This window comes from Ambystoma mexicanum, chromosome 3q (genome assembly GCF_040938575.1).
Source record: "Ambystoma mexicanum isolate Mex_15411 chromosome 3q, UKY_AmexF1_1, whole genome shotgun sequence".
NCBI classification, from domain to species: domain Eukaryota; kingdom Metazoa; phylum Chordata; class Amphibia; order Caudata; family Ambystomatidae; genus Ambystoma; species Ambystoma mexicanum.
In genome coordinates, this window is record NC_090926.1 from 781,091,454 (window position 1) to 781,105,454 (window position 14,001).

At 43.9% G+C, this 14,001-nt stretch overlaps 1 protein-coding gene across 1 annotated transcript in view; it reads left to right on the forward strand.

Annotated features, from left to right (window-relative positions):
* The first annotated feature begins 5,134 nt into the window (after positions 1 to 5,134).
* The window catches only part of NT5C (5', 3'-nucleotidase, cytosolic), a 696,063-nt gene continuing 687,196 nt past the window's right edge, over positions 5,135 to 14,001 (forward strand). The window contains exon 1 of the mRNA XM_069654827.1: positions 5,135 to 5,793. Within this exon, the coding sequence (XP_069510928.1) occupies positions 5,173 to 5,793 (621 nt within the window). The 5' untranslated portion in view covers positions 5,135 to 5,172. The remainder of the gene's footprint in view (positions 5,794 to 14,001) is intronic.

Sequence of the window (14,001 nt, forward strand, 5' to 3'; positions counted from 1 at the left end):
GGTTGTTGTCAGCACAGCCTTGGGAAAGGTTCTTGCTTCCCTGGTGTCCGACCCTTTGGATAAAAAGAGTAGCTTACAATGTGCAATAAGGTTTGTTCCTTCCTCCTTAATTTATCAAAATAGATGTCCCTGCCAACACTATCTGTGTGGTTCAGAAATAAAGAGAGAAAGGGATGTAACATTGTGTGGAGAAGTGATGGGATGGAAGGGATTAGGCTGATTGATGTAGACAGAAAACTAGTAGGGTGTAGTTTCCAAAGAGAGGATATATGATACTGCAGACACACACTAGCTGTGAGTCTCTTTATTATAAAGTCTGTGCAGCGTCATTGTGCATATCTATTGACTATATACTTAGACCAACAACTAGCCATCCTCATGCTCTCCAGCCCATGCCCCCAACTGACACATCCGGAACACTCACACATCAAGCAAATATCAGCATTCTCCTGAGCTGTCAGTCACACACTTGCATCAACATTCTATCAATATTCACAGAAGGACAGGACAACACTGAGCTAGTCACTACATAGGGGAATAAACTGAGTGGTGAGTACAAGGAGGAGATGGCATGAAAATGATACTGTACACTTAGCACCCTAATTGTGTTCTGAGTCTGTCACCATCAGAATGCGTCATTACTGCATCCCAGTACTCTACAGAATGAGACTTCAAGTATCCGTTAAAAATAAACCTAAACTTAATATGAAGAAAAGTCTACCCGTCATTCAGTCAGGGTTGTCCAACTCCAGGCCTTGAGGGCTGGAAATATGTCAGATTTTCAGGATGCGTCCATTAAAATTCATGAGATTAATTTGCATACAGTGATTCTAAATGTATGCAATTTTTTTTCTCATGAATATTAATGAGGGATATCCTGAAATGCCATCAGGATACTGGTCCACGAGGCCTGGAGTTAGACAACCCTTCTAGTCTTGTGTCCATCTCTTGGTTTTTAGCTATTCTGGCCTGCGATATATATGCATTTAAATGCTCACCCTTCCATTTCCTTCATTATCAATTCTGTTGCATTGACTTTGGAAAACGATTACAGATTTTGGTTCAGAAATACTGGTCACCCTACAATACAGAACATGTACAGATATGTAAAGCATGTCCTTTTTAGTTTGGGCTATTAAGCCATCTATTTATGACTTTATGACCGAGAGAAACTTTAAGAATGGTTAATGGTGCAGTCAAAGGTAATCTTCCAGCACAAATTACATGGCAGAGAGAAGACTGGTCTAGTATCATTGATTATATATATAAGTAGATTCCAATCTTTTCATGCAAATTTCATCTTTGGATATAGTGACCCAACATCTTAGTGATCATAATTCACTTGCTTTAACATTTCAATGGAATAAGGCACAGACATGTTTAAAACGACATTGGCTTACGCAATCTGTTACTGTGAACAATGCTAAATTGCGCTTCTCATGGTCAACTAATAAGCTTCTTGAATTTAATAATGTAGTCGAGTGGCATTCAACCCATAATTCAAGAAAGCAATACACTAAGCTTTTAGACCAGTTCAAAGATAATATTCGGATTGTAAAAAATCAACCAGTCAAGCATACACACATATTTGATTCAGAGGTGCGGGCAAGAAGGGTGGCCTATCGCAAAGAACGAAAGTTCATTTTGAACTCATCAGTTTCAATGCCACAGGCTGCATTGCAGTCTGCCAAATGTCGATATACCAACTGGGAGCGATCTCGTAGATCACTTCTATTTCAGCATGATAGTGAAATGATCCTTAGAGCGATGGCCACCAAATATTCTGCAGATATTTGGACATTGCTCAATAATCAAAGCACATTTTGCCAAATTGAAGCACAAGCCAACGGAGTTCGAGAACAACAGTGGGTCTCGCACTTTACGGAGATATACTCATACAAACAATTTGACAGCTTTACTTACACTATGAAAACACCATCAAATTGGATGCTCGATTGCTCCGTTGATACCATCATAGAATTCATTAAAAAAGCAAGTAGGTCTAGAGCAGCAGGTCCGGATGTCCTAAATAATATCATTCTGAAGGCAAATCCATGCCTATGGGCAAAAATCATGAATAATCTATATCAACAAATTCTGAGGAATAAGGTTTTACCACTATCATGGCAAACCTCAGTAATAGTCCCGATATGTAAGAAGGGGGACCGGTCCTTATCTGTGAATTATAGACCTATAGCTCTCTCAGACACACCAGGCAAAATCTTTGCGAAATTCCTTCTAGACAATTGTCGTGACTCACAGCAATCAGGATTTGTGGCGGGAATGGGAACAGGTGTAAATATGCTATGTTTAAAAGCGTTGAAACTACAATGTCAAACAATGAAACAACAGGTTTTTTTGGCATTTGTAGATCTACATTCTGCTTTCGACTAAGGTTTTGCTTATGTCGAAACTAAGCCGAGATCAGTGCCCGTCCACAATATGTGACATTCTTTATAGTTTTCATTCGAACACATCCATTCGCATTCAACTTAATCTGAATGGCTTACTGTCCGCTTCTACACCTACATCTCATGGCTGGCCTTACGCAAGGATGACTGTTGGCTTCGGCCATATTCAACTATTTCATTCATGATCTCAAGAGAGCATTTGATGTAGTTTGTTCCGATTCACCAAAAATCAACGGAGTAGCAATCAAAGCGTTAATGTACGTAGATTACTTGGTTTTAATATCAAAGACCCCGAATGGTCTACAGAAACTGTTGGCAGCGTTTGACAACTACATTAACCAGAATGAGCTTAAAATAAATACAGCCAAAACACAAATAGTTTTGTATAGACCAACTAAGCGAGGATGTAAGCTGAGACCTTGGTACATCAACAATATCAGATTGGCGGTTGTTTCAAACTACACTTACCTAGGAATGGTCTTCGAGGGGACGATCAAGGCAGTGGGCCATTTGACAAGCATTGAGCGTAAGTTAAACACAGCCATGTCTCGAGCCAGGATTATATTATACCGATATGGCCAATTTTATCTTACTCTGGCCTTGATATATTGGAAAGCCAAAGCATTACCCAAAATATTGTATGGTCTAGAAACTGGAGTTCCTCTCTCTCCTCAAATATTGGATAGATGGGAAGCAACATTTTGGAAGCAGATTCTACACTTACCGCAATGCATCCCAGTGTCCTGGATTCAATATGAGCTGGAATTAACTTCGCTCCATGCAATTTATCATTGGAGACTGTGTGCTCTGCTTCGCAAATGTTTGATTTCTGCTGCTGTGGCAGTTATGTTAAAGACTTTATCTGAGTATTCTCAAGTCAACATACGTTTGTTCAATTACGGTTAACAATGATTTATCGGCTTCTTGTACATGCTGATGTTACCATTGACCTATTAGTATTTAATCCTGATAAGGCAAAACAAAAAATCTAACTCATGAATTGGATCGACAATCGAGCCTTGTGTCTACAGTATAAATACCCTTCCTCAGAGCGATTTTGTCTTAAATTACTGGGGTCAATGGAAAAGTATCAGGATAGAGCTCCTTCTGTGTTTTACAGACAATGGGCCTCATTACGGCCCTGCCGGTCCGGAAAGAACGGTGGTGGTAAAACCGCAGCCACTGTTGTTTCTAGGCCGGCTGATTCAGAGTCCTGCAGGCAGGAAGTGTCACTCCAGAATTCCGCCTCCGGAATTACCGGGTCACCGGGTTATGCCCCGGTGATTCCGGCAATCACGGAGGCGGAATGGTATTACGGGTCCAGCGGCAGCCTGCTGGTTTTTCCAGCACGGCTACCGCCCAACTCGTAATGAGGCCCAATATATTTTGCGTTTTGTTTTAACCTGTGACCTACCAGAGACCTGTTATTTACATGTAAGATCTTAGCAAAAGCTCCAAATGTTTGCCCATTTTGTAACAAGTGTGAAGCTCCTGAAACGGTTGAACATCTGATCGCATTCTGTTCGGCCCTGACAGAGCTAAAACAGATCCATTTCACAAAATACTGCAAATATTTGGGCACGATGGATGAACAACTGTGCTGGCTTTTCATTTCAAGCACTTCACAGGTCGTGATTGAAATTGCTACGGTGAATTTTTTAAATGCTTTAAATCTTACATCAGAACAAGTTTGAGCAATGTATGAAAATTAATTAACCTGATTTTATCATCTGTCTATATGCTCAAATTTAGATGCTTTTGTTTTTATGTTAATCTCAAATATGTAGCGTTTTGTAGTTTATTGTAAATTGAAAACTTGATTAATTTCAGCTGAATCAATAAAAAAATTAAAAAATTAAGCCACCTATACGCCAAAACTATTGCATTAGAGTACAGATTGGAAGAAATGGCATTTGAGGAGAGACACAAAGCTTGAAGGTGTTTGGTTATGTGCCCGCCCATTGACTTTCCATGGCCATTCCCATCCAGGTCCTGCACTCCTACCTCCCTGCCCAAAACATCTCTTCATGGAAACCCACTCAGCTCGCTTTATTCAAGCCTTACCATCAAACGTTGCACTCAAAGTGCATGCCAGTGTTTTTTGAAAGCAGTCTTCTGAGAGTTAATGACTTAATTGTGGCCGTAAACACGCTACTGGTGTAATAAAAATGTCTAAACCCGGGCTGCCTTCAGCCACTCCATTTATAAGCACTATGTGTGTCCTTCACTGAAGTGCTGTAAAAAAACAAGTATTGGCATTAGGCATTTGCCAGGCCCTGCTGTTAGATTTTACATTTTGCACCTACTACCATCACCAGTCAGTTAATATCACTAAGTCAGTGTCTGGCAAGTGCCTTGTGACTGTCCATGCCTACACAAAAGCCCAAACTGTTGCCATTGCCAATGCTTGTTGTAGATTATGTTCGTATACTGCTCGAGGGCTGTAAGAATTGAACCATGTAAAGAAATGCTGAAGGCGCATGTGGCGCTTTTAAAATGTTTTGTGAGAGAACTAATGTATGCTTTTGCGAAATCTGTAAATGTATTGTGTGCTATGAACGAATTAGAAAATAAATACAAGTAATCCCTACCGCAAAAAAAAAGATTAACTGCCTTTTTGGGGTTCACATCCCCAAGTTCTTTGTGACTCCGCTGCTGTCCCATGTACCCTCCAGGGTGAAACAATGCTCCCGTGACGCTCCCTCGCCCCAGCCCCCGGCCGGGCTCCCGGCGCCTGCAGAGGAGAGGTGAAGGCCCAACCATGGACAGGGAAACGCAAAACCGCATGGACAGCGACACGCGGCTGCGCATGGCCGACTCTGTGCCACGCGCCGACGACCTCGACGCCGAAGACAACACCGAAACCGAGGGCCCAGAGCCTGAGGAAGAATGCTGCGACGAGGCCTCGCCTTCCGAGTCCGTAGTCCGCGAAAGGTCGAGCAGCCTACCGCCGACGCCGCGAGAGTGCGACGAGCCCACAACTCGGGAATCCAAATCCGGCACCGCCCAGCCCAAGACCGAGCCCCCTTGTCCAGACGCCGATAAGCCCCCTTGTCCAGACGCCGATAAACCCCCTTGTCCAGACGCGGATAAGGCGCAGTCGGCAGAGGCGCAGGCCGCACAGCCCGCGGATGCCCAGGCCGCACAGCCTGCGGGGGCTGCGGGCCCGACCCCGGACAGTACAACAGCAGACACCTGCGTGGCCAGAAAACCCCCAAAGTTGCGGGTCCTTGTGGATATGGACGGAGTGTTGGCGGACTTCGAAGGCGCCGCCTTCAAGCTCTGGCGTGCTACCTACCCCGACGAACCTTTCGTGGCACCGGAGAATCGGCGGGGTTACTACATCAAACAGCAGTACGCTTCATTGCGGGCGGACCTAGGAGTGAGTACCTGGATGTAATCAATACACCTGAAAATGTGCCCACACAACACTAACAGTGACTCATACTAGTAAGGCAGGAGATACATGAGTGTAGCCAGGTGTGCCACGAAACTTACATTTTACGGACCTCAAGCACTGCATTATTGTTTAAATAGAATAATTTCTCCTCTCCCACCCTTATTGTGTTCCTTCTTTCTTGAGCAGTTTCGAGACAGTATACTCGAGTATGTACCTAATATATCAAACCCTGCAGTAAAACCCCACTCCAAAATTATAATACCAATGGCTGTAACATATGAAAAACATCACACCTATTTAGTCATATTTTTCCGACAGTTTGTTTTGTTTACTAGTAATCAAAGTAATTAAAGTGATATATAGACAGCAAGGTAGGTAATATTGCAATTATAATGAACGTTCATTATCTCACATATGTTCATTGTCTAAATCACACTCTTCTGGGTTTTTTAACCTAAAAAATGTCTATTGCTGCTGTGTTATCAATTTTTTTTCTATCATTTTGCTCTTCATTGAAAGTATAACTGGAGACAATAGCCTCATTTGAATTTACTGGAACTCCTCTCAGCTGTTAGTAACAGCTGTTGTAACCAAGATCATCAGGGTGACCCACACATTTGACATTTGGAAACACCAATATTTCGTTGTAATTTTTCCTCTATTCTTCCTCCTTATGAAATATTTGGTTTTAGGAATAAGCATGCAGGGTTCCATTCTGCAATTACTTTAATTGGAAAGTCGTCTTTGAATCAGGCTGTCTTTAAAATGTCTTTAGCATGGAAATTAAAAAACAACATATGATACTTACAAAACACCTTTTTGGTATATCAAATTAGAAGACTAAATTGTACATAAGAACTTCTAATATTAAAAAAAGAAAAACTTTAAGCAAAAGTAGTGACAATAGTATGAGTTATTTGTTTAATGTTTATTAGTTAGGTTAAGAGTTCCTGTTAATACGTTGGACATGGAAAAACATATTTGGAAAATTGTCGAGCACAACCTGTGGCTCTGCTATCAAGGTTTTGCAACTATCAATGTGGTTCTCTTACTTAATACTTAAGTGCAAAATCCATTGTTGAATGTAGCATTTGGGAATTTAAGAGGATTTTAATGTTCATTATAACAAAAGCAACCAAATTAGGCACGCATGCCTACAAAATAATTGCTTGTATCTGCATTTCAGTGGCGTCCCAGACTTAATTGGTGATAGGGCTGAGACCTCCCATTACGGGGGTCCATCACTGTTTCTGGTTTGATTTGTTTCTTTTGATCTCTTTTTATTGTGATTTTCTTACATGTCAGAAATAAGAGCAAAGCTCCCAACACGCGGGACCACCATAAAAACATACAAACTTTGAGTTATGAAAAATATGTCTCTTTTGATAATGCAGAAGTGTGGCGTGGTACCAAAGGTCCCTTTGGTAAACATAATGAAATAGTTTAAAAAGTAAGGTTTAAATAGTTTTATAAAACACAATCAAATCATCAATATCATGGACTGCTTGTGGCAACCTGCTCCATGTATAATAAATGAACACCGCAAGACTCTTGAGAGTTTGTAGCAGGATCGTATTACTCAGATAAGCGGCAGAGCACACGCGTGGCGATATGATTTTAGATAGGATAGTGCATTGCTTTCATGGCCTTATGAACTAGGGTCAAGACACTAGCAAACACTGCTTCCTTAGCAGGATCAGTGAGTCAGTTCTGGCAATGAACGGTGGACGTTGCAGCTTCAGAACACCAGAATTCTGTGGGAGGATGCTGTGATGCGTATCTGCATGGTATGTGTTTAAACGCAGCAGGGCAATTCCAGGCTGGTAGGTTACCACTGTCCTGGAGCGGATAAACTAGAGGGTTTATTATGTGAGTGTAAGACCCGGGGAGTCTATGTGACTGCATGCCCCTTCCTTACTTCCAAAGTTACACCCAGGTGTACCTCATGCTTCTGAACGTTTTCAATTTAATTGATTTAGAGGGTCACTTGGACCTAGACCTTCCAGGATTTAGCGGCATGAAATGGCAAATTTTGCGGCACAAACCTTTATTTATTGCGGCATTTTTGCGGGACATTTTGTATTATCTGGAAGGTGTAAGATGGCCACATTGTAGGAAAGAGGCAGAATGCAAGGCTAAAAGAGTCAGGGTGTCATTATTATGTATCTTCTGTATTGATTTAATAGGAAGAATCCTGGATGTCTCTAGCTTGGCAGAACAGTTTTTTTGTTTTGGCTATGTTTTTGTTTTAATGTGCATGCCTATTTAATAGTATTAACTAAATTGATCATTATCAGTTGTAATGCTGAAACTTTTCCCCTTCTATGTTCTCCAATCCCCCAAACACCCACACAGCTCTCTCACTAACACACATCACACAGCTCACCAACTCCCCATTACATCTTGTATTCCTGAACCTCTCACTCTGTCATACAAATACTAACGTGCTATGTCACACTGTCAAGTCACAATTTGCACTTCCCCACCCCAGCCAAACTCCGAATCATACTCCCAACTCACACCTTACACTCTACAATTCCTCCCGCAATATACAGTCCTTCATTCTTTTGTGCTGCTTCTGCATCTTGCATCCTTTCTCCCATATCGCACTCTTCACTCATCTTTTTTCCCACTCTGCAGATCACTGCCTCTTTCCGGCCAACCGCTTCCTCTCTGCTTTCTGGCCCACTGCTCCTCCTGACCACATGCTCCATCTACTTTCTGTACCTCTGCTCGCTCTCAAATTTCTGGCCCACCGCATCACTGCTTTCTCTGCTCTCTTGTGCACTGCTTCCTCCTCTGACCCACTGCTCTCCCTCTGCTTTCTTGCCTATAACGTCACATCTCACCCATCACTCTTCCTCTCCTTTCCCTTTCATAGTGTGACCATTTTTTAAACACATAGATTTTGACCATGATCCTCAGAAAATGGGACATTTAAGCCGACTATATGCTATTTTTAGATAACCCATTTTTGGGAAAAGCAGGTCACCTTATTCTCAAAGGCGACCTTTGCATTTCCACGAGGATGAGCAGTAGTGCAAATTGTGCGCTGAACAGCTGCCTTGAATAGAGTTCTGGGTTGTTTGACAGAAGTGTAATTATTTGCGGCGGAATTGACCGTAGTCAATTTTGCCGCAAATAGATTTGCACTTCAGCCAAACAACCCAAAATGTACCTTTCAAATCCAACCCACCCATCCACCCCTACCCTAGTTAACTGCTTGGTCGCTGCCGCTTCCCCTCCAACCCTGCGGTGTCAGATCAGTCTCTTTAACGCAGGACGGATCTGACGCCGCAGGGTGCCTTTTTAGTTGTTTATTTTTGTTTTCAGACCCCGACCTCCAATTTTGAGAAAGCGGGAGACACCCCTGCAACCTCCAAGGCCAGAATACTGAACATAAGGAGCGGGTGACACCCCCGCAACTCCCACATATTCGGTATTTATAAAAATCGATCGAATGGTACTGGCAAAATAGGTCAAATTGTACCATTCCGTCGATTTTTTGGCGGCCAAAATGGGTAGTATCTTGAATAGAAGCGCTCTCCTGACAGTGTTCTGCAAGCTCCCAGCACGTCCACTGTAAAATGCGACCCAAAAAACACACTTCTATCCTGTTTGAGGAACAGAAATGCAAGCGACATAGCAGCGGTTCATACCTTAAAAAAATGCATGACTGGGTCAAGAAAGACCCTGGGGGTCATTATGAGGTTGCCGGTCCGGAAACAACGGTACCTGTAAACTTGCCGCTACTGTTGTTTCCGGACCGGCAAACTACGAGTTCTGCGAACGGGTGCCTTTCAGCCCGCCAGGTCTGACCTGGCGGGCGGAACGGCACCTGCTCGCATACCTTGACAAATGCACCGGCACTGTTGCACACAGTGCCAGTGCATCCATCCTCCCCATTCCCATCGAGTCCAATGGGACTCGATGGGAATGGGGATTTTCTGTTTTCCAGTGTCTGGCTGAAGGGACTGCCAGAAAAAAAATTACTCTGGCACCAGCCGTGCCGTTTTTGGAGAATACAAGTTTTAAGTTTGTATTGTAACAACACCTATAAGCTGTGTGTTGCTCATCATATGCCATTTCTCCTTATCTATTATTTAACACAATAGTTTTGGCTTATAGTTGGCACAAGCGCCACCTATATCCCAAACTAAAAACAGACCTCGCTGGGATTCTCAGACATGGCTGGGGCTGTACAATGCTCTAGTAGCTGTGCTTCATCAGAGCCATACGGGTTCGTGGAAGTGACACCACAGTGCAGGTAACATCATAGGAAGTAACAAAAAACACTGTTTAATAATTGATAACCTCCCAAGAAGTGACACTGTACCATCTTTCTAACCTTTAACCCGAGTTCATGGTCTTTTTTAAAAATGTACAGTCTTTATCAAACACTCCAGGCTGTTACTAAACATTTGTTTATAACATGAATAAAGTCCAGCTACCTAAACCATTTAAGGGTAAGTTCTCATTAAAAACATAAGAGGCCCAATTGAACAAATTAGGCAGGCTGCAAAGCTGTCTGTTTGCTAGCAGCTGGATCGGCGTACAGAGCCTTATAAAGGAATCGAACTAGTCTCTTTAAGCAGGTCCTTAAATCAGAGTTTAGAAGGGAGTAAGAGAGGAACTCTTTTTTATTTCATTTTTTTTTCAAGATATACATTTTATTCAAGTATTGATCAATAACAGTAACAAAACAAAGAAGAGAAACAAATCAAACATTAGACATTGGAATTAGCACAAGGTTGTGATGATACAGTTCATTATAGTGGAAGAATGGATATTGGAAGGTAAAGTTTAGTATGCAGCTCAATCATAGCAATATTCTGATAGGGAAGCTATAGTGGAGGAGGAAATTTCTATGTTGGGCCGGGCTATAGTCGTGCGAAGTTCAGTTCAGCCAGCGGACACTGGGCGGCTTTAGTGTAAGGGCAGGGTAACGGTCCACATAGTCCATAAATGGAGCCCAGGTGTTCAGGAAGGGATTGAGGTTTCCCAGGCGGGATGCAGTGATTCTTTACGCTACAACAATGTCCCAGCATTTAGCCCACCAAAGTGGGATGGTGGGGCCCTCGTGGTGCTTCCAAAGACGGGGGAGGGCGATCTTGGCCACCAATAGTACATGAGTGCATAGGCGGGCTTGCGTTTCCTGACATTGGCAGGTCCCGCTCCCCCGAGTCACGCAGTAAAATGATTCCAGGGTCTCATGGAATGCTGAGGCCTGTTATTGCTCGGATATGCGTCAGAACACCGTTCCAATAGTGCGCCGCATTAGGGCAGTCCCATAGAAGATGGAAAAGCGACCCCTCTTGCTCACACCCCCTCCAGCAGTTCGGTGAGGGCCTCACACCCGCTTTGTACAGTTGGGACAGTGTAATATAGTACCTAAAGCATACTTTGTATCCTCCTTCCCTATTAGTAACGCACTGGGTGCTCCTGTGGAGTCTTGACCAAATTTTGTCCCAGGCCTCAGGATCCAGGGGGCGCCCCAAATCGCGCTCCCAGTTCAGCATGTACCTTTCCTTTGATTCGGGGTTGGATTTTTCTAAGAGTTTGTAGAGGGCAGAGATCTTGCCTCTAGGAGGGGCTGCCGTTAGTGATAGTTCGTGGGGTGTTAAGTCCCTGGAGCCTCGTTCTCTGACGGAGCGTTACGATATCCAGTGCCGGATCTGAGTATACCGGAATCTTTCCTCCTCAGTGATGTTGAACTTTGCCTTGCAGTCCTCAAAGGAGAGTGGCTGGCCTTCATTTAAAAAATCTGAGATTCTGTGGAGGCCGCCCTCCGACCATTTGACGAAGCTTCGATGGCAAAGGCCGGGGGTGAAACCCGGATTGCCCCAGATTGGGGTCAGCGGGCCCAATGAGTTTTTGATTCCCCACTTTCTGTTTGCAGCTTTCCAGTTGTCCACTGTATTGCAAGTTGCTGGACGCGGAGGCGTTGCGGGCGGGGTATTCTGGGTCTGGATGTGGGGCAGGTCTGATAAGGGGGACGTGCACCATGCTTCTTCCAGTTGTAGCCATGCTGGGCGATCCTCTGGGTGAGTCCAAGTGAAGGCATGCGCGAGCTGAGCTGCGCGCCGATATCTAGCAGTGTCTGGGACCCCTAGACCTCCCAGTTGTCGGCTGCGAGTCATGATTTTCCTGGCGATGCGGGGTCTCTCCCCCCCCAGATGAATTTCATAATATCGCGTTGCAACGTTGCAAGGTCCGCTTCTGGGATATGAATTGGAAGCGCGTGGCAGTGATATAGCACTCTGGGGAGCAGGTTCATTTTTACTGCGGCAGCCTGACCCAGCCATGAGATCTCCTGTTTGTCCCACTGCTTCAGGTCTGAGCGTAGCGTTTTAAATAACTGAGGGAAGTTGTGTTTGTAGATTAACGAGCTGGATTTGGGGATGTGGATGCCCAGATACTCCAACGAGGTGTGAGCCCACGGGATTGGCAGATCGAGACATAGAGTATTTCCCTGGCGCCTTTGGAGGTTAATTGGGAGGACGGAGGACTTATCATAGTTCACCCTGAACCCGGAGCATGCCCCAAATGCTTCTAGTTCTTCGAGTAGAGGTTGCAGCGAGCTGGTTGGATCAGTAATGGTGAAGAGTACGTCGTCGGCGTAGAGCATCACTTTATATTCAGTCCCGCCCACCATGACCCCTTTGATTTTGGAATTGAGGCGGATTCTCGCGGCAAATGGCTTCATCGATAGAGCAAACACCAAGGGAGATAGCGGGCACCCCTGGCGGGTCCCTCTGGATATAGAGATGCTCGTTGATTTCCTCCCATTGACTCGGAGTTGCGTTGATGTATGTGCTTAGCATGCCATTACCCAGGTTATAAAGTTGTGACCAAGGCCCATATGAGAAAGAGTGCTCCGAATGAAGTCCCAGTTCACTAGATCAAACGCCTTATGTGCGTCGAGGGAAATTACTAGGAGCGGAATTTTCATTCTGTTCGCGGACTCGATTATGTTGAGTGTGCGCCTGATGTTATCATGAGTCCCTCTGCCAGGAATAAAGCCTGTTTTATCTTTGTGGATTAGTTCGGGGAGAATCCTGGCTAATTTGGCTGCTAGAACCTTGGAATAAATTTTCCCGTCAATGTTCATTAGGGCAATAGGCCTATATGAGGTTGCTTGCTCAGGGTCCTTTCCCGGCTTCTGCAGTAAGATGGTAGTTGATTCGGCCATGGAATGTCTTACCTTTTTTGTAGATAGGAATGAGTTGAATAGTGCTACTAATTGTGGGATTAGGATGTGAGCAAATGATTTATAAAACTTAGGTGTGAGACCATCCGGGCCTGGGGCAGTTTTTAAGTGATTTGATGGCTTCTAGAATTTCCTCTGAGGATATTGGGGCTTCCAGGGAATCTAAGGGGGAAGAAATTGTGGGGGTATGAAAAAATTCCAGATAGCGCTGCTGTTGGGCTCTATTCTCGTGAGATGTGGGTGGTCCTTGCATGACCGCTTTATGGTGGTCCACTAAAGTTTCGATTATGTCTGAGGTAGTAAATTTTCTTAATCCGTCTGGCCACATAAGGCTAACAATGTTGTTTCTGGTGTGGGTTTTCTGCAATTTGTACGCTAGTAACTGGTTCGCCTTGTTACTTTTGTGATAGTAAAATTGTTTCGTATATGCCAGAGCCTCGCTGTGCGGTTGGCCCAGTGCATCTCCAGAGCCCTTTTTGCCTTTTTTAGCTCCCTGTCCGGAACTCTTTAAGATGAAGGCTGTGCTAATAACGTGTGTAGGAGATGGCAGACTTTGTTGTTCTTGTCTAAAAAGGTCCCCACGAAGCGGTAGGTTTTAAACCATATATCATTTTTAATTGCCCTTAAATGAGCAGAGTATCCTTGAATAAGGCTAAACGTTTCTAGGTCGCACGCATAATGTGTTGATGGCGTAATGAAAATATTATTAAGGACGAGGCATATCATTTAGCGACAAACACTAGGAGTAAAGGTGGTCTTTTTCATGTCTGCGTTGTATTTATAAAATGGCGATGGGGAGAGGGCAGATAGATCTAATATCAGGGCATTAGAAATATATATGTATGAGAGGTAGCTTAAGGAATTTAGGTTATAATGTCATGTGCAGTGTAATAATGTTTAAGCATACTACTACATGAGTCTAGTCTAGTCTCTAAGCAGTGAATCAGTATTCAAGCCTGGGTTGCTAGGTGTGGTCTTGC